Genomic DNA, 22,111 nt, shown 5'->3' with positions numbered 1-22,111 from the left:
TGTTAATGATTGGTAAAAGATAGTTAGGCCCTTAAAAAGAGTTCAACCATAAAGAACACCATGGCCAAGTCAAGCTGACTTCCATGAACATGTTCAGTTATCCTAACGGTCTAATCCTTTATGTGTCTAAACAAACAGTTCCTTAATTAACTAAGAATCCCTCAAGCGGGGTGCAATGCTTGAGACCGCGTTATGGTGCAGTGTATTGGTCAACACTAACCGTGTTCCATAGCCTTACTTAGCAGAGGTACAGCTTACAACAACCGCTGTGCTTCAGCGTGTACGTACGAAGTTTATATGCTTGGTGACTACACTAGCATGGTTTAGGACCGACAATGTACTAAGGGTCTAGTCATATGTTTTACTACGAAAGAGTCCTCAGTCGAAATCCAAAGCTTAATAGACTTACTATAACCGGTGTGCCTCAGTCGATCTTATGTTGTATCCGATAGACTTCTCTTACCAAGGGGTGACACAGATAGTGTACTCTGAATCGGGGTTCGCGACTTCCCAATAACAGAGCCTATAACTACGTTCTATTCGTTGGAAAAGCGATTGAGTTTAAAGCATAAACGGAAAGCATTTCGACAGCATACACAGACCATAATATTATTTCGGCATTATAACTGCTTACATCATAGCATACACTAAAGATAACTACTCTCTAATCATGGCAACAATATCATAAAACATTATATAAGATAAAGGATAGAAGTACCAGTAGATTAAATGAGTTCTGAATACAAAAGTGACAACTTCAAGACTCCAGACCGCTCCTAATACAATCTTCTGCGTTCTTCTCCGGGTACTAGGTTTCTCGCACGGAGTCGAAGGCCTTGAGAGTATGACTAAGAGTGTACAAGAGAGATAAAGAAGTGAATTGAAGTGTGTGTTGGAATAAATGACAAAGACCCTTTAAATAGACTAGAAATATATATATATATATATATATATATATATATATATATATATATATATATATATATATATATATATATATATATATATTGCCAAAATCCACCTGGCATGCCGTATGGCAGGCCGTATGGTGGCCCGTATTTGGCAGGCCGTATGGCTGGCAGCCCATTTTCTAAGGGCGTTTGCTGGGCCGTGTGGCATGCCATACCCTATAATGGCAGGTCATATGGCAGGCCGTATGGTGGCCCGTTTTTGATGCTGGTCAGCTTTGATTCCCTGGATCGTAACATGATTTCTTGTCTTTCACCGTTTTTGCTCTAGAATCTTCGTTTTAGCTCCGATTCTCTTGATTCTTTTTGCACCACCTTCGTAATTACTTGTTCTTCAATTCTAACTGACGAAGTGGGTATTTTGACAACAAAGTTCGAATCTTTCTTGTTTTTGGGCCTCAATACCGGGGTGAAAACGTGACTTTTTAGCCGATATCAATATTAAAACAACAACAAGTCAACAATGCTATAGATCAACATTTAAACTGGTCTGCTAACTGTACGAGTAACAGCCTCACTCGCATGTTTGAGAACACTCAACCGTGCGGTTGACAACTCACTCGTACGTTTGGTCTATGACTAAACATCCATCAATGAATCACCTGATCCGTACAGTTCGCCACACGAGTGACCAGTGACTCGCATGAGTCACATCTCAACCGTACGTATCATCTTAACCAAAACAATAGTTCTTCTTAACCACTCACTCGCACGGTTCATCACACGATTAATAGCCCCAACCGTACGAGTGAAGACTCACTCGTGAGAGTGATGAAGAACAGTAGCAGCAACTATTTAGACAGGTTTCAAGCCTAAATGCACACATGACACATCAATACTACTGTAATTTAATACATTCAATAATGTATTCACTATATAATAGGTCTACATCATAAATTCAATCAATAACAACATTCACATGTGTGCAAAACAAGACATACACCCCAAAACCCCTTTTTATGAACAAAATAAATTTGATCTAGATTCTTAAAACCTTATCATTACAAAGTAAACCTCAAGACAATTACAACGATAGTTTATTCATCAAAAACGGAGTTACGGTTTGAAAGTTACGCCATTTTCAATTTTACCAAAAGCTGACCAGTGCTCAACGACGTGGCTGAGACCTCAAACGTACGGTTGAGCCCTCAACCGCGTGGTTGAGCTGTCAAAAGTGTGGGAGCTGATGAACAGCTCCAGCTCGCTGTTTTTCGAGTTTTTGACTCCAAATCTTGGTTTTAGCAAGTTCTAACATCAAAACCACTTGAAAAACATCATATAAACTATATAGTAACTATTACTAACAACAACTTACACTTACAAACACATAATCATCAAGATTCACGCTCAATTTCATCAAAAACCTATTTTACTCCCCAAACCCAATTTCTATGAATTAAAGCACGAATTCAAGCATGCTAACCTGGATAAATGCTTACAAGGACGATATGATTCAGTTCCTAAAGCCTCTTGATTCAATTTCTAGCTTAGATCAATTTAGGGTTTTAAGGTGAGATTCCAAAGCAGTACTTACTCTTTTAAGGGTTATTAAAACTCATACTCCACCACACACGGGTATTTATCAATTTTCTAATATCTTTCGTACTTAATTTAGCAACCCTATCAGAGTTCAAATTCAACAAACGAACCATTTCTGTGACCCTTGTCACAAACTGGTCTTAACCACATATTCAATTAATAATAAACATATTGTTAAAATAAAAGCATATTTTTAACACAAATATAAACCTAAGGGTAATTTAGTAATCTTGATTTTAACCCCAGTTTCAGTCTGTTACACAAGCACTCCCTGTTATGGGGTTTCTAATGATTAGTCTCACATCCTGGAATATTAAGGGTTTGAACCGCACCCCTAAACAAAATGAAGTTGTCGAAGTCGTCTCTGGTAACAAGTTATGTATTTGTGCGATTCTTGAATCTCATGTTTCTATTTCTAAACTAAATAGTATTTGTGGAGTTGTGTTTCCTTCATGGAACTGGACATCAAATAATAGTGTATGCAGTCGTGGTACTCGTATTATTATCGGTTGGGACCCGGGTATTGTTAATCTCATGGTTATCGCTTTATCAGATCAAGCTATTCACTGCAAAGTGCGAACAAGCAATGGTAAGTGTGACTTCTTTGTTTCCTTTGTTTATGCCGTAAATAAATATGTTCAGAGAAGGCCACTGTAGCGAGAGTTAAATATGCATAAAGGGTTTGTTGGAGATAGTCCCGGGGTTGTAATGGGAGATTTTAATGCTTCTTTAAATGTGGGAGATGCATCTGGTGGGCCTGCAAAGAGCACTATAGCTATGCACGAGTTCAAGGAATGTATGGACAACCTTTGCATGTCTGATGTTAACTATTCTGGTTTACAGATTACTTGGAACCAGAGGCCTAATGCGGATACTGGAATTTTAAAAAAGATAGACAGAATTCTTACTAATGATAGATTCATAGACATTTATACAGATGCGTTTGAAATTTTCCAGCCCTACAGGATATCAGATCATGCCCCTGCGGTTTTGAAAATTCCAATTGTTCATGTAAGCAAACCAAAACCATTCAAGTTTAGTAACTTTGTGACTGAGCAGAATGACTTTTTGGACACAGTTGCAGCGGGTTGGAATGTAGATGTCCATGGGTACTCTATGTTTAAAGTGGTTAAGAAACTGCGCGCGCTTAAGAAATCAATGCGTAAGTTGATGTAGGTAAAAGGTGATCTACATAAGAGAGTTCAATTTTATAGGGAAGATCTTGATCGGGCGCAAACGCAACTTGATAAGCATCCTCATTCAGTTGAACATCGTGAAAAAGAAAGTGCTGCTTTACGGGATTTTTGAAATGTCCCGTTCTTATTGATTAAAAACGTTCCATATTAATTGATTTCGTTGCGAGGTTTTGACCTCTATATGAGACGTTTTTCAAAGACTGCATTCATTTTAAAACAAACCATAACCTTTATTTCATCAATAAAGGTTTAAAAAGCTTTACGTAGATTATCAAATAATGATAATCTAAAATATCCTGTTTACACACGACCATTACATAATGGTTTACAATACAAATATGTTACAACAAAATAAGTTTCTTGAATGCAGTTTTTACACAATATCATACAAGCATGGACTCCAAATCTCGTCCTTATTTAAGTATGCGACAGCGGAAGCTCTTAATAATCACCTGAGAATAAACATGCTTAAAACGTCAACAAAAATGTTGGTGAGTTATAGGTTTAACCTATATATATCAAATCATAATAATAGACCACAAGATTTCATATTTCAATACACATCCCATATATAGAGATAAAAATCATTCATATGGTGAACACCTGGTAACCGACATTAACAAGATGCATATATAAGAATATCCCCATCATTCCGGGACACCCTTCGGATATGATATAAATTTCGAAGTACTAAAGCATCCGGTACTTTGGATGGGGTTTGTTAGGCCCAATAGATCTATCTTTAGGATTCGCGTCAATTAAGGTGTCTGTTCCGTAATTCTTAGATTACCAGACTTAATAAAAAGGGGCATATTCGATTTTGATAATTCAACCATAGAATGTAGTTTCATGTACTTGTGTCTATTTTGTAAATCATTTATAAAACCTGCATGTATTCTCATCCCAAAAATATTAGATTTTAAAAGTGGGACAATAACTCACATTCACAGATTTTTACTTCGTCGGGAAGTAAGACTTGGCCACTGGTTGATTCACGAACCTATAACAATATATACATATATATCAAAGTATGTTCAAAATATATTTACAACACTTTTAATATATTTTGATGTTTTAAGTTTATTAAGTCAGCTGTCCTCGTTAGTAACCTACAACTAGTTGTCCACAGTTAGATGTACAGAAATAAATCGATAAATATTATCTTGAATCAATCCACGACCCAGTGTATACGTATCTCAGTATTGATCACAACTCAAACTATATATATTTTGGAATCAACCTCAACCCTGTATAGCTAACTCCAACATTCACATATAGAGTGTCTATGGTTGTTCCGAAATATATATAGATGTGTCGACATGATAGGTCGAAACATTGTATACGTGTCTATGGTATCTCAAGATTACATAATATATAATACAAGTTGATTAAGTTATGGTTGGAATAGATTTGTTACCAATTTTCACGTAGCTAAAATGAGAAAAATTATTCAATCTTGTTTTACCCATAACTTCTTCATTTTAAATCCGTTTTGAGTGAATCAAATTGCTATGGTTTCATATTAAACTCTATTTTATAAATCTAAATAGAAAAAGTATAGGTTTATAGTCGGAAAAATAAGTTACAAGTCGTTTTTGTAAAGGTAGTCATTTCAGTTGAAAGAACGACGTCTAGATGACAATTTTAGAAAACATACTTCCACTTTGAGTTTAACCATAATTTTTGGATATAGTTTTATGTTCATAATAAAAATTATTTTCTCAGAATAACAACTTTTAAATCAAAGTTTGTCATAGTTTTTAATTAACTAACCCAAAACAGCCCGCGGTGTTACTACGACGGCGTAAATCCGGTTTTACGGTGTTTTTCGTGTTTCCGGGTTTTAAATCATTAAGTTAGCATATCATATAGATATAGAACATGTATTTAGTTGATTTTAAAAGTCAAGTTAGAAGGATTAACTTTTGTTTGCGAACAAGTTTAGAATTAACTAAACTATGTTCTAGTGATTACAAGTTTAAACCTTCGAATAAGATAGCTTTATATGTATGAATCGAATGATGTTATGAACATCATTACTACCTTAAGTTCCTTGGATAAACCTACTGGAAAATAGAAAAATGGATCTAGCTTCAACGGATCCTTGGATGGCTCGAAGTTCTTGAAGCAGAATCATGACACGAAAACAAGTTCAAGTAAGATCATCACTTGAAATAAGATTGTTATAGTTATAGAAATTGAACCAAAGTTTGAATATGATTATTACCTTGTATTAGAATGATAACCTACTGTAAGAAACAAAGATTTCTTGAGGTTGGATGATCACCTTACAAGATTGGAAGTGAGCTAGCAAACTTGAAAGTATTCTTGATTTTATGTAACTAGAACTTGTAGAATATATGAAGAACACTTAGAACTTGAAGATAGAACTTGAGAGAGATCAATTAGATGAAGAAAATTGAAGAATGAAAGTGTTTGTAGGTGTTTTTGGTCGTCGGTGTATGGATTAGATATAAAGGATATGTAATTTTGTTTTCATGTAAATAAGTCATGAATGATTACTCATATTTTTGTAATTTTATGAGATATTTCATGCTAGTTGCCAAATGATGGTTCCCACATGTGTTAGGTGACTCACATGGGCTGCTAAGAGCTGATCATTGGAGTGTATATACCAATAGTACATACATCTAAAAGCTGTGTATTGTACGAGTACGAATACGGATGCATACGAGTAGAATTGTTGATGAAACTGAACGAGGATGTAATTGTAAGCATTTTTGTTAAGTAGAAGTATTTTGATAAGTGTCTTGAAGTCTTTCAAAAGTGTATAAATACATATTATAACACTACATGTATATACATTTTAACTGAGTCGTTAAGTCATCGTTAGTCGTTACATGTAAGTGTTGTTTTGAAACCTTTAGGTTAACGATCTTGTTAAATGTTGTTAACCCAATGTTTATAATATCAAATGAGATTTTAAATTATTATATTATCATGATATTATCATGTATGAATATCTCTTAATGTGATATATATACATTAAATGTCTTTACAACGATAATCGTTACATATATGTCTCGTTTAAAAATCATTAAGTTAGTAGTCTTGTTTTTACATATGTAGTTTACTGTTAATATACTTAATGATATGTTTACTTATCATAGTATCATGTTAACTATATATATATATCCATATATATGTCATCATATAGTTTTTACAAGTTTTAACGTTCGTGAATCACCGGTCAACTTGGGTGGTCAATTGTCTATATGAAACATATTTCAATTAATCAAGTCTTAACAAGTTTGATTGCTTAACATGTTGGAAACATTTAATCATGTAAATATCAATCTCAATTAATATATATAAACATGGAAAAGTTCGGGTCACTACAATTTTAGTGAAGCTGATTTGGTGGAAGAAAAATTCTTGAAACAGAAGTCAAAGATTGAATGGCTACGGGCCAGAGATAGTAACACGAGTTATTTTTATAAAGTTGTTAAAGGTAAGACTAACCGTAGTCATATTCAAACAGTGATAAATACGGAAGGTATTCTTATGGAAGGGACTGAGGTTCCGAGCATCTTTGTTAAGCATTACGAGCAGTTTTTGGGGACTGCTACAACTTGTAATAAAATTCGGAATGCAGGTACACTATTCACCAAGCTAGTAACTCCTCAAAAGTGTTCGGATATGATTAAACCGGTTACGCCATCGAAGATTAAAGATGCTATTTTTGACATTGGTGATAGCAAATCTCCGGGGCTGGATGGCTATTCGATTGCGTTTTTTAAACAAGCGTGGGATATTATTGGAGAAGACGTGATTCGGGCGATCATGAATTTTTTTGTTAATGGCCAATTATTAACAGAAATAAATTCTACAATTATAGCTCTCCTTCCGAAGGTTCAAGCGCCTAGTAAGGTCACCGACTACCGTCCAATTTCTTGTTGTAATGTCTTATACAAATGTATCAGCAAAATTATTACTAATCGGATTAAGTCTAGCCTTGATGATGTTATTAGCATGAATCTGTCGGCGTTCATTCCTGGTAGGCGTATCGCGGATAATATTCTTCTTTCACAAGAGTTGATGAAGAACTACCATTCTAATCGTGGGAAGCCTAGATGCGCTTTCAAGGTTGATATCCAGAAGGCTTATGACACGATTGACTAGAATTTCCTTCATTCCACTCTAATTTGTTTTAGTTTCCCTATGAAGATGGTTAGGTGGATTATGAAATGTGTTACAACCACGTCTTATTCTATCAATATTAATGGTCAATTGTATGGTTTTTTTTGAAGGGAAGCGTGGTTTACGGCAAGGGGATCCAATGTCCCCTTATCTTTTTACGCTTGTCATGGAAGTCCTTTCGTTGATGGTTAAGAGGCATGTTTTAAATTCTTCGTCATTCAAGTACCATGTCCATTGTGAAAAGCTTGAGATTATTAACTTATGTTTTGCCGATGATCTATTCCTTTTTGCGCACGCTTCAGTGGGATCAGTGAAGGTTCTTCGTGATGCCATTGATGAGTTTAAAGAATGTTCGGGGCTTGTCCCGAGTATGCAAAAGAGCACAGCTTTCTTCTCTAATGTTTCCCCAACATTAAAAGCTCAACTCTTGAACATTATGCCATTCAATGAAGGTACTCTCCCTGTGCGATAACTTGGAGTCCCTCTCGTGTCTTCTCGTCTTATGTATCGTGGTTGCAAGGTTTTGGTGGAAAGGGTTAATAATAAAGTGAACGACTGGAAGAAAAAATTCCTCTCATTTGCAGGTAGAGTTCAGCTTATCTCTTATGTACTGACAGCTATGCAAATTTATTGGTGTTCAGCTTTAATTCTCCCGGATGCGATTATTAAAGACATAGAGAAAATTTTGTGGGGTTTTCTTTGGTGTCAAGTTGATTTGAAAAGGGGTAAAGCCAAGGTTAGATGGGATGACTTATGCATACCAAACCTTGAAGGTGGTCTAGGGATAAAGAGGCTTAAGTATTGGAATATAGCGCTTATGACTTCTCATATTTGGAGTATTATTTCTAATAAGCATACTCTTTGGGTTCAATGGATACACTCGTATCACCTATCTAATAGGCATTTTTGGGATGTTCCTATACCGGCTAATGCTAGTTGGAGTTGGAAAAAAATATTGAACATACGCCCTTTAGTTCGAAGATTTATTTTTCATTCTATTGGTACTTTGACCACCTCAGCTTGGTTTGACACTTGGTCATTAGCAGGACCGATTGCAGAGGTGATGTCTCGAAGGGATATTGCTATGATTGGCTTACAGTCAAATGCTAAAGTCGATGATATAGCCCACATCATAAGCTGGCCGAATTGGTAGGCCCGTAAATATCCACAGCTGGCGAATTTGTCTGTTTGTTTACATGACACAGGTGATGTTATTCGTTGGAAAAGAGATGATTCTTAGTTACATGTGTTCTCAGTTAGCCAGGTTTGGGAGTCTATTCGTCCTCGGGCTATAGAAGTTGATTGGTTTTCGGTTGTGTGGTTCTCCCAATGTATTCCTCGTCACGATTTTCTTATGTGGTTGCTTATGGGAGAAAGACTCAAGACACATGACCTCTTAAAATCGTGGGAAATTCCTCAAGGCGTTTCGTTGGTTTGTCCTTGTCACGACCCTACTTTTTCCGTTATCTTTTACCGTTTATTATTTAACGTCCGTTAGTTGCTTTTCGTGCCACGTGAATTCTATGACCTATATTATTATTTTAGTAATAATATATTAATTATCATGTGCTATGTGAATATCTGTATTCATATTTTAAACTATACATTTCTACGTGTCGTGGATTTCTATCCGGCGAATCTTTTAGATTTTCAAACCAACGATCAAACTTTTGGAATTTTTAAATCTAAATTATTTTAAATATGATATTTTGATGTCATATGATTATATATAGTGTTTATTATCTCTCCGAAAAATCAATCGCGTAGGAACGTTTTCGCGTTTCGGGCTTCGATCGGGCGTTCGGGCTAAAAGCAATTCACCTTTTATCAAAGTTGGCCCACTTGTGGGGCCCACCCTACCCCATTCGGCCGAACCCCTTTGTAGGTGGGAGTGCCTTGTTTTATTTTCTTTTTTCCTATTCCTTTTCAAAATCACATTTTATTTTATCAAACCCTTATTTCTTTCTCTCATTTTTCCTCTCCCTTTTTCCTTGCTCTAGCCATCGCCTACCGCCACCCAAACATCATCATCATCAATTGATTTCTAGCTTGGATCATTCAATTATTCATACATCCGGATTGCTCTCTTCATCCTCTACGCGTTCATACCATTCGTTTCTTGATTAGGGTATAAACCCTAACCCTAAGTTTTTGATTTTTACATTATGATAGTATAGTGCTTGTATGTTGTTGGATTATTGATTGTATGCATAGAATCACTCGTTATCGCATGTTTTCGGTTTGATTGATTGTGGACAGCAGACTAATCGACCATTTCAGTGAACTTAACTGATATTTTTGTTAAAATAAAGTGTCTATATGTGTTCCCCTCATCAAGACATTAATTTTAGACTCCGGATTCATGTTATTTCGATTCCCGGAACTTAAGTTATGATTAAAATGGTGTTTTCATGAAATCAAAATATAAAAATGAATGTGTTCAGGTTTGGTCCAACTTTGTTACCACTTTTGGAGTCTCTAGGGTGTACCAGTGTGTTAAGATTGATGATTGGATGAACATTCATGTTCGGGTCATCGAAATCCGAGCCACGGATCACCCGGTATGACTAAAACAAGTTTTTTATCGGATTAAAGTCCCAAGCTGAATTATGACTGTTGGTCACGAATTGGGGGCTATTATTGGGGTGTTCTTGAGTGCACTAATGTATCGGGTGGGTTGGTTAGGCGAAGATATATATATAAGACTCACCGAAAACTGACACCCGAGGCTCAAGTTATGACCCGGCGAACGTTTTAATTAAATTTATGATTATAACATCTAACTTATGATATAAATGATGATTTTTATTATTATTAAATTACTTATGATATAAAAGTAATTAATTTAATTTAAGACTTATGATATATATATTTATTATATCATTTATTAATTATCTTATGATTTAATTAAACATTTAATTAAACTTATGATTAATAATACTTTTATTATTAATGGAAAATACTTATGATAAGTATTAAACTTATGTTTTGAGATTATTATTATAAGACTTATAATAAAGATTAATTAATTATTTAATTATTATAAGGCTTAGTTATTATTTAATTACAATTTAATTATTAAATACTTTTGGTTTAATAATTATAATTAAATACTTATGATATGATTAATAATTCATTATTAATTAACAATACTTATGATATGATTAAAAATTATTATTAATTAATAATACTTATGTTATGACTAATATTTAATTAATTAATTAAATACTTATGTTATATTAATTATATCATTTAAACTTATGTTAACTCTATTAATTCAATTTAATTTAATTAAACTTATGTTATGACATAATTATACATATATGACTTTAAATAGCATTATAACTTATATTATTATTATAACTTATACTTTAAAAATTAATGTTGACTATGTTTGACCAAGGTTAACTTTTGAGTTGTCTTTCAGTTGACTTTGACTTTCAGTTGACTTGTGTTGTCTTTCTAATTAATGAAACTTTCCTAACTTAAAAACTTTGTAAAAATAGAAAATTTCCTAATATAGTAACTTTCTAAATATGGAAACTTTCCAAAAATAGAAACTTTCCAAAAGTAGAAACTTTCCAAAAATAGAAACTTTCCAAAAATAGAAACTTTCCAAAAATGGAAACCTGCTAAAAATAGAAACTTTCTAAAAATAGAAAGTACGTGTCCTTACACTGTCCTGATCAAACCGAAGCATACTGAGTGTTGTTCTATGTCTACTTGCAACAAGTACTATAGCTATCATACTAAGACTTGGCCTAAGTTAGTTACTTATATCGACCTGCATTATTTATAGGTTGGCGTTGTGATCATTCTTGATCACTTTACTTTGTGCAGTTCACATTTCTATGTTACTACTTCGTTTACGTTAACGTGAGTTATAGTCCCATTTTTCATACTTTTTAAAGTATTTTTGGGATGTGATTACATACATTTTTGTTTTACGTTTAGACACAAGTGGCAATTAAATTTAAATTATTCATTATGAGTTGAACGAAAATATTCTCTAGTCTGGTAACTGTAATCACTGGTTTCTACTGGTGAACGCGAATCCTATGGATAGATCTATCGGGCTTGACAGCCCCGTTTCGAGCTAGCCGCGCTAGCAATTTATAATTGGAATGTATTAATACTTCGTATTTATTTAAAGATGAAGCGTCCCGTTCATATCGAATATAAACGTTACGTACTCATTGGTGTCATTGCGAGGTATTAACCTCTATATGTGACATTTTTAAAAATCTGCATACGTTTTTATGATACAAACCATAATCTTTATTATAACCAAAGGCTTAAAACAACATAATAATGATTATCGTTTAGCGATAATCTTAGTCTTACAAACTTTACATTTGATAATAACAATACGATTTCCAACATATTTCACATTACAAATCTTCCGATATGCAGTTTTATTTTTGACACAAATATGCATACTCCAAATCTTGCTTAAATTCGGCATAATGCAGCGGAAGCTTTTATTTATCACCTGAGAATAAACATGCTTAAAACATCAACATAAAGTTGGTGAGATATAGGTTTAATGCTAGCAGCGTTATAAATATAGACCACAAGATTTCATATACATAAACGTTTTAATAAAAATATTCTAAGTGGTTGAGCACTTGATAACCATACTTAACATTTAATCAACGTCGCATATTCCCTTTATTATGAAATCTCACTACACCGTACCAAGTGTAGTCACCGAAACGAAGTACTGTGTAACCGTTGAATACTGGTCGTCCAGTCCGGTTGGGGTTGTCAGGCCCGATAGATCTATCAACAGGATTCGCATTTACAATACCGCATGTAAATAGTAGTTATCAAGTTACAGGGAAGTATGCCAGTGGTACAACTCAACGTAGAATATATATTTTTAATCACTTGTGTCCATAACGTAAATCATAAAATGCATGTATTCTCATCCCGAAATATTTAGAGTTTAAAAATGGGACTATATACTCACTTTTGCCTTGAAGATATTTAACACGACTTGGTCTCCGATAGATATCACGAACCTAACCATATATATAATATATCCACATATTTTCTTTTCAAATAATCGTTACATATATACTTATAATACTTTTAATATCTATTAGTCCGTAGTTAGCAGTCTGATGTTAGTGGTCCACAATTAATTGCTCAATAAAATAAATAAAGACCCCATCGTATTTGTATAGATCGGAATTAATCTCGACCCATGGTACCGTGTTGTCAAATGACGTGTTGCGTACATAGAGTACCGTGTTGTCAAATGACGTGTTGCGTACAATCATGAAGTCTTATAATTAATCTTCTCGTGTTGTTTACGGGTGGTCCTGAAATATGTAAAATCAAATCATGAGTAAATATATATAAAATATCATGTTAATTAGCCAAGATATGATTAGTTTGGTTTTAGTCAAAATATTTTCGTAGCTAAACTAGCTTCAGATACCCGATTTTGTTTTAGTCGTAGGTTCTTCAATACAACTCCGTTTTTGTTGATTCAACTTGCCACTTTCTTAGATCGAGTAATTATTTATGAATATGAACTGTAAATACCTTGGTTTACATTCGAAATCACAGGTTATAGGTCAAACTTGGGTGAATCTTATGAAAGTGATCATTTCCATCATAAAAACAACATCGAAATGATCATTTTTAAAAATACTTACACTTTGAGTTAAACCATGAGATTTTTATATGTTAACATATTCATAAGAAATATCATTTTTCCAGAATATAAACTTCCAATTCAAAGTTTAAGATAGTTTTTAATTATCCAACCCAAAACAGCCCCCGGTTGCACTCCGATGACGTAGATTCAGTTTTAAGGTGTTCTTTGTAAAATCAAGTTGTATCTTGTTAAGTTAGCATATCATTATGATATATTACAGGTCTTGAAGTGTTTTAAATGTCAAGTTAGAAGGATCTATTTAGTTTGCGAACAAGTTTGAAATCATTCAAACTATGTTCTTGTTGTTATAATTTATAACTCAAAATAAGGTAGCTATATAAATATGAATCGAATAAGATTATGAATAAGATTACTACCTCAAATTACTTGGATAAAGCTACTGGAAAGGAAGTATAACTCTTGATCCTAAAGAGTGGTGAAGTTGGATTGAAAGATTGGAAGTAAACTTAGAATATAGACTTGAAATGAAAGTAGTATCTTGTAGTGTTCTTGTTTGATCTTAATATGATGGTTATTAAGGTGATTCTTGAGAGAGTTTTTGCTGGATTTCTTAGAGGTGAATGAAGCTTACAAGTAGGTTTTTTTACCTAGAGAAAATGTGTAGTAAAAATGAAAATGGAATAGAGTATAAATGGTGGTGAAATGATGTATAAGTTTGTAATATTGTGTAAAAGTCTTGTAATATGCCAAATTGATTAATCATGCATGCTAAGATCCAAAATTTACTGAATCATGGCTGCTAATAAAGTGATTGTGATGTGTATATACCAATAGTAAATACGTATAGAAGCTGGGTATGATACGGGTACATATACCCTAGACATACTTGTAGAAATCTTGAGGAAACGAAACGAGGATTCAAATATAGCTATCTTTTGTAAATATACTTATATTGTTTTATGTATATAAGCCCTTTAAAAGTGATTAAATACATATTTATACGATACTTGTATAAGCATTATAAATTATAGGTATATATGTCAAAGAACGTTACATATAGTTATCGTTTTGAAAACTTAAGTTAGTAGTCTCAAAGTATACTTATAACTCATTGTTATTAGTACACAATGATATGTTAAACCATCCTTAGATCATGTTAAATATGTATAAATACGTATATGTACACAATTATATAATTATCGTATGTTATATAGTTCGTGATATCATCGGTCAAATTGGACGGTCAAACGTTGTGTAAAACTCTTTTCAAAAACACAAGACTCAACAATTTGGATTGCTTATCATGTTGGTAATGTTTAATTTATGTAAATATTAATCTAATATGTATAAAACGATCGGAAAAATCCTGATCGTTACAGTACCTACCCGTTAAATAAATTTCGTCTTAAAATTTTAAAGTTGTACCTATTTTGCGTTCTCGGGAAACAAATGTGGGTACTTTTGTTTCATCTGATCCTCTCGTTCCCAAGTAAACTCAGGACCCCTTCAAGCATTCCAACAAACCTTAACGATTGGTATGTTGCTCTGCTTGAGCTTTTTAACTTCACGGTCCATGATTTCGACTGGTTCTTCTATGAATTGTAGTTTCTCGTTGACTTGGATTTCTTCAAGAGGAATGGTGAGGTCTTCCTTTGCAAGACACTTCTTAAGGTTTGAAATGTGAAACGTATTATGTACTCCGACGAGTTGTTGTGGTAACTCAATTCGATAAGCTACCGGTCCAATGCGTTCGATGATCTACGGGCCTACATACCTTGGGTTCAGTTTAACCCTTTTGCCGAAACGTATTACACCTTTCCAAGGTGACACCTTTAGCATAACCATGTCACCGATCTGAAACTCTAATGGTTTCCTTCTGACATCGGCGTAGCTCTTTTGGCGACTACGGGCTATTTTCAATCTCTCCTTGATTTGTACTATCTTCTCAGTAGTTTCATGTATGATCTCGGGACCAGTTAATCGTCGATCTCCTACTTTATTCCAACAGATAGGGGATCTACACTTCCTTCCATACAGTGCTTCGAATGGTGCAGCTTTAATGCTCGTATAATAACTATTATTATACGAGAATTCTGCTAATGGTAGATATTTATCCCATCCATTTCCAAAATCGATCACACATGCCCTGAGCATATCTTTAAGAGTCTGAATTGTTCTTTCACTCTGCCCATCAGTTTGCAGATGATATGCGGTGCTCATATCCAAACGAGTTCCCAGGGCCTCCTGTAGTGATTGCCAGAACTTTGATGTAAATCTACTATCACGATCGAATATAATGGAAATAGGTATTCCATGCCTTGAAACAATTTCCTTTATGTATAATCGTAATAGTTTCTCCATTCTATCCGTTTCTTTTATAGGCAAGAAATGTGCAGATTTGGTGAGACGATCAACTATTACCCAAATGGTGTCATAACCCCATGCAGTCTTGGGTAACTTCGTGATAAAATCCATGGTAATACCGTCCCACTTCCATTCTGGGATTTCTGGTTGTTGAAGTAACCCTGACAGCTTCTGGTGTTCTGCTTTGACTTTGGAACAAGTTAAACATTCCCCGACATATGTTGCAACGTCTGTCTTTAAATTAGGCCACCAATAATGCATCTTAAAATCTTGATACATCTTTCCAACTCCAGGATGTATCGAGTATCTTGTCTTATGTGCCTCGTTCAATATCAACTTCCTTAATCCACCCAACTTTGGTACCCAAATACGTTTTGCAAAATATCGAATTCCGTCTTCCCGTATAACGAGTTGCTTCTCATACTTCTTCATTATTTCATTTCCTATGTTTTCCTTAGTAAGAGCTTCTCGTTGAGCCTCTTTGATTTGTGAGTTGAGATTCATGAGAATTTTTATGTTCATCGCTCGTACTCGAATTGGCTCTCGTTCCTTTCTACTTAAAGCGTCAGCCACTACATTCGCTTTCCCGAGATGATAGCGAATCTCACAATCATAGTCGTTTATCAGCTCGACCCACCTACGTTGCCTCATGTTCAACTGTTTTGTGATCGAAAATATGTTGAAGGATTTTATGATCGGTAAACACAGTGCATTTAACCCCATATATGTCGTGTCTCCATATCTTCAATGCAAACACTACTGCTCCCAGTTCTAGATCATGCGTCGTATAATTTCGCTCGTAAATCTTCAATTGTCGGGATGCGTACGCAATAACTTTCTTTCGTTGCATAAGGACGCAACCAAAACCTTGTCGCGAAGCGTCACAATATATCTCAAAATCATTGTTCCCTTCAGGTAACGATAAAATAGGCGTCGTAGTCAACTTCTTCTTCAGTAATTGAAATGCACTCTCCTGCTCAGAGGTCCACTCGTACTTCTTCCCTTTTTGCGTTAACGCTGTTAATGGTTTAGCTATTCGAGAAAAATCTTGAATAAACCTTCTATAATAACCGGCTAAGCCCAAAAATTGACGTATTTGTGTTGGTGTCTTAGGAGTCTCCCATTTTTCAATGGCCTCAATTTTAGCTGGATCAACCTGAATTCCTTTGCTACTAACAACGTGACCAAGAAATTGCACTTCTTTCAACCAAAACGCACACTTAGAAAATTTGGCATATAACTGTTCTTTTCTTAACAATTCTAATATCAACCTTAAATGCTGCTCATGCTCTTGCTCATTCTTGGAATAGATGAGAATATCTTCAATGAAAACGATAACAAACTTATCTAAATACGGACTACAAACTCGATTCATGAGGTCCATGAATACAGCTGGTGCATTCGTCAACCCAAAGGGCATGACCAAAAATTCGTAATGATCGTAGCGTGTCCAGAAAGCAGTTTTCGGAATATCTTCTTCTTTGACACGTAGTTGATGATAGCCCGATCTTAGGTCGATTTTCGAGTAAACACATGATCCTTGCAGTTGATCAAATAAGTCATCAATTCTCGGTAGTGGATACTGATTCTTGATAGTTAACTTATTTAATTCACGGTAATCTATACACATTCGAAAGGATCCATCTTTCTTCTTGACGAATAAAATCGGAGCTCCCCACGGTGAAGTGCTCGGTCGAATGAAACCACGGTCCAGTAATTCTTGTAACTGGCTTTGTAACTCTTTCATCTCAGATGGTGCAAGTCTGTATGGAGCACGAGCCACTGGTGTAGCTCCTGGTACTAGATCTATTTGAAATTCTACAGATCTAAATGGAGGTAATCCCGGAAACTCTTCCGGAAAGACTTTAGGTAAATCTTTTGCTACAGGCACGTCGTTGATGCACTTCTCTTTTTCTTTCGTTTCGACTTTATTAACATGTGCTAAGATAGCATAGCACCCTTTCTTCAAGCACTTTTGGGCTTTCAAACAGCTAATGAGTTTTAGCTTTGAGTTACCCTTCTCTCCATAAATCATTACTGGCATTTTATCCTTACGAGAAATGCGAATTGCCTTCTTGACACACATAACTTCAGCTCCTATTTTGGACATCCAGTCCATGCCGACTATTACATCAAAACTTCCTAATTCTATGGGTATCAAATCAATTTTAAACGTTTCTCCGGCTAAATTTATTTTACAATCACTGCGAATTTTATCGGCTTTAATTAGTTTACCATTAGCTAACTCAATCATGTACTTAGCATCTAGGGGTAATGATGAACAATTCAATTTAGCGTAAAAATCTCTACACACGTAACTTCTATTGGCACCAGTATCAAATATAATAGATGCTGATAAGTTATTAATGGTAAACGTACCCGTAACAAGCTCCGGGTCTTCACACGCCTCTCTAGCATTAATAATAAATGCTCTTCCATGTGCAAGTCCGTTATTCTTCTCTGGATTCGGGCACTAGCTCTTAAAATGACCCTGTTTTCCACACCCATAACAAGTAACAGTGGCCAAGGCAGTTCTATTTGCATTGGTGGCAGGAGTCTTGGTGCCATTTGTATTTGTAACGGGAATCTTACAATCTTCAGCAAGATGACCCCTTCGATTACAATTATTGCACACCATATTACAATAACCAGAGTGATGTTTGTGGCATCTGTTACATAAAGGATTTCGTCCTTTGTAACCTGAGCTTGAACTACTACCCGCACCTTGCGTGGTTTCTTGTTTCTTGTTGGATTGTTGATGATTACCTTCCCACTTTCTTTTGTTTTCCGATGTCTTGACATCGGTGTTCTTATCCAGAATAATCTGGTCCATCAACTCGTTTTCCATAGTGATGGCTTCATGAATAGTTTTGGGTTTCGATGTTGTAATTTGCCTTGACATTTTTAGGCAAACCATCTTTGTACAGTTCTATCTTCCGTTCTTGGTACCAATTCGGGACATAGCAAAGCTAATTTCATGAATCGCTGATTGTAGTTGGTGAGTTCAGTACCAACAACTTTCAGCCTTCGTAATTCAGCTTCCAACTTTCTAACCTCATTCCTTGGACAATACTCGTTGATTAGCATTGTTTTGAATTCTTCCCATGGAGTATCATAAGCTACATCTCCTCCTACGGCCTTCACATAGTTTTTCCACCACGTGAGTGCACTATCTTGTAAGGTGCACGATGCATACTTGGTCATGTCCTTCTCAATACAACCACTAATTTTAAGCACAGACTTAATCTTTTCGATCCACCGGGTTAAACCGACCAGTCCTTCTGTTCCACTGAATGATGAGGGCTTGCAACCTTGAAAAGTTTTTTAGGTGCATCCCACACGAGGATTTGGGTTAACTGCAGCACCTCTTGTAGCCTCGACCCATAACATTCTGTCGTTCACTCGCTGATTGATGAGTTCCTCGATTTCTTGTTTCGTCATTCGGTTCAATCGCGCCATATTCTTCAATAAGAATGAAAAAAAAATAATTATTCACATGGAATATTATAGATGTAGTATGTATTTACAGTACATCATAGCTTATTAATAATATGAACCAGTTATTATTATAAAAGCCTTTTCTTCTTATTAGCGTTTTATAATTATATCTAGGGTAGTACCTACCCGTTAAAGTTCATACTTAATAGCTTAGTACGGAAATCAATTACTACCACCCAAATAATACTCAACCATGGAAAATTATTACATTTCACACTTCACTATTTTACATATGCTTATCTTACATCAAACATCAAGCAAACCACACTAGTAATATTATACAAAACATTATATGATCCCATGGTTTAAAACAACAGCGCATCATTTAGCCTATATCCCAAAACATTTGTGTTCAGGGAATCGCTTAACGCTAATCCTAGCTGTCTCCCTACGTTTTGGCTGAGGGGCCGAAGAACTGGATGCCGGGATAGAACTAATAGGAATAGCGGGAATAGGGGTGGAAGTGTCTGGTGGAGTTGGTGCCACAACATCCTCACTAAACTCGGGATTTGGATTTTCCAATTCAGTAGGCTTTCGTTTCTTTCCTTGTTCGAACTTGTCTTTCGTAATTTCCTGTATTTATTCCTCCTCAGGATCACTTTTCGGTTCCTCTTCAATTGATTCATTCGGAAATTGTGAGTCTTCCCCAAAGGTGTCGTTTTCATCATCGGGTAGGTTAATGACTGGAACACTATCTGAGGATTCTGGTTCAGAGTCGCTGAATGTGATAACAAGTTCTAAGCCAGACATCTATCACACAACAACTAGCAAGTTAGTACAACATAATATTTACATATTAATTTTTAATCAACAAGGATAAGCAATAGTTTTCGAAATCAAATACGGTCAAAGTCCAGACTCACTAATGCATCCTAACAAACTCGATAAGACACACTAGTGCAAATTTTCTGGTTCTCTAAGACTAACGCTCTGATACCACCTGAAGCGTCCCGTTCATATCGAATATAAACGTTACATACTCATTAGTGTCATTGCGAGGTATTGACCTCTATATGTGACATTTTTAAAAATCTGCATACGTTTTTATGATACAAACCATAATCTTTATTAAAACCAAAGGCTTAAACAACATAATAATGATTATCGTTTAGCGATAATCTTAGTCTTACAAACTTTACATTTGATAATAACGATACGATTTCCAACATATTTCACATTACAAATCTTCCGATATGCAATTTTATTTTTGACACAAATATGCATACTCCAAATCTTGCTTAAATTCGGCATAATGCAGGGGAAGCTTTTATTTATCACCTGAGAATAAACATGCTTAAAACGTCAACATAAAGTTGGTGAGATATAGGTTTAATGCTAGCAGCATTATAAATATAGACCACAAGATTTCATATACATAAACGTTTTAATAAAAATATTCTAAGTGGTTGAGCACTTGATAACCATACTTAACATTTAATCAACGTCGCATATTCCCTTTATTATGAAATCTCACTACACCGTACCAAGTGTAGTCACCGAAACGAAGTACTGTGCAACCGTTGAATACCGGTCGTCCAGTCCGGTTGGGGTTGTCAGGCCCGATAGATCTATCAACAGGATTCGCGTTTACAATACCGCATGTAAATAGTATTTACCAAGTTACAGGGAAGTATGCCAGTGGTATAACTCAACGTAGAATATATATTTTTAATCACTTGTGTCCATAACGTAAATCATAAAATGCATGTATTCTCATCCTGAAATATTTAGAGTTTAAAAATGGGACTATATACTCACTTTTGCCTTGAAGATATTTAACACGACTTGGTCTCCGATAGATATCACGAACCTAACCATATATATAATATATCAACATATTTTCTTTTCAAATAATCGTTACATATATACTTATAATACTTTTAATATCTATTAGTCCGTAGTTAGCAGTCCGATGTTAGTGGTCCACAATTAGTTGCTCAATAAAATAAATAAAGACCCCATCATATTCGTATTGATTGGAATTAATCTTGACCCATGGTACCGTGTTGTCAAATGACGTGTTGCGTACATAAAGTACCGTGTTGTTAAATGACGTGTTGCGTACAATCATGAGGTCTTATAATTAATCTTCTCGTGTTGTTTACGGGTGGTCCTGAAATATGTAAAATCAAATCATGAGTAAATATATATAAAATATCATGTTAATTAGCCAAGATATGATTAGTTTGGTTTTAGTCAAAATATTTTCGTAGCTAAACTAGCTTCGGATACCCGATTTTGTTTTAGTCGTAGTTTCTTCAACACAACTCCGTTTTTGTTGATTCAACTTGCCACTTTCTTGGATCGAGTCATTATTTATGAATATGAACTGTAAATACCTTGGTTTACATTCGAAATCACAGGTTATAGGTCAAACTTGGGTGAATCTTATGAAAGTGATCATTTCCATCATAAAAACAACATCTAAATGATCATTTTTAAAAATACTTACACTTTGAGTTAAACCATGAGATTTTTATATGTTAACATATTCATAAGAAATATCATTTTTCCAGAATATAAACTTCCAATTCAAAGTTTAAGATGGTTTTTAATTATCCAACCCAAAACAGCCCCCGGTTGCACTCCGACGACGTAGATTCAGTTTTAAGGTGTTCTATGTAAAATCAAGTTGTATCTTGTTAAGTTAGCATATCATTATGATATATTACAGGTCTTTAAGTGTTTTAAAAGTCAAGTTAGAAGGATCTATTTAGTTTGCGAACAAGTTTGAAATCATTCAAACTATGTTCTTG

General features: G+C 34.8%; 1 protein-coding gene across 1 annotated transcript; it reads left to right on the top strand.

Moving 5' to 3' along the window:
• The first annotated feature begins 2,783 nt into the window (after positions 1 to 2,783).
• Positions 2,784 to 3,683, top strand: LOC139841085 (uncharacterized). Its single transcript, XM_071831318.1, has 2 exons — positions 2,784 to 3,096; positions 3,187 to 3,683. The coding sequence occupies exons 1-2, from the start codon at positions 2,784 to 2,786 to the stop codon at positions 3,681 to 3,683; spliced, it is 810 nt and encodes a 269-aa protein (XP_071687419.1).
• Positions 3,684 to 22,111: the final 18,428 nt, after the last annotated feature.

Source organism: Rutidosis leptorrhynchoides, chromosome 4 (assembly GCF_046630445.1).
Source record: "Rutidosis leptorrhynchoides isolate AG116_Rl617_1_P2 chromosome 4, CSIRO_AGI_Rlap_v1, whole genome shotgun sequence".
NCBI classification, from domain to species: domain Eukaryota; kingdom Viridiplantae; phylum Streptophyta; class Magnoliopsida; order Asterales; family Asteraceae; genus Rutidosis; species Rutidosis leptorrhynchoides.
This window is presented reverse-complemented; position numbering and strand designations above follow the sequence as displayed.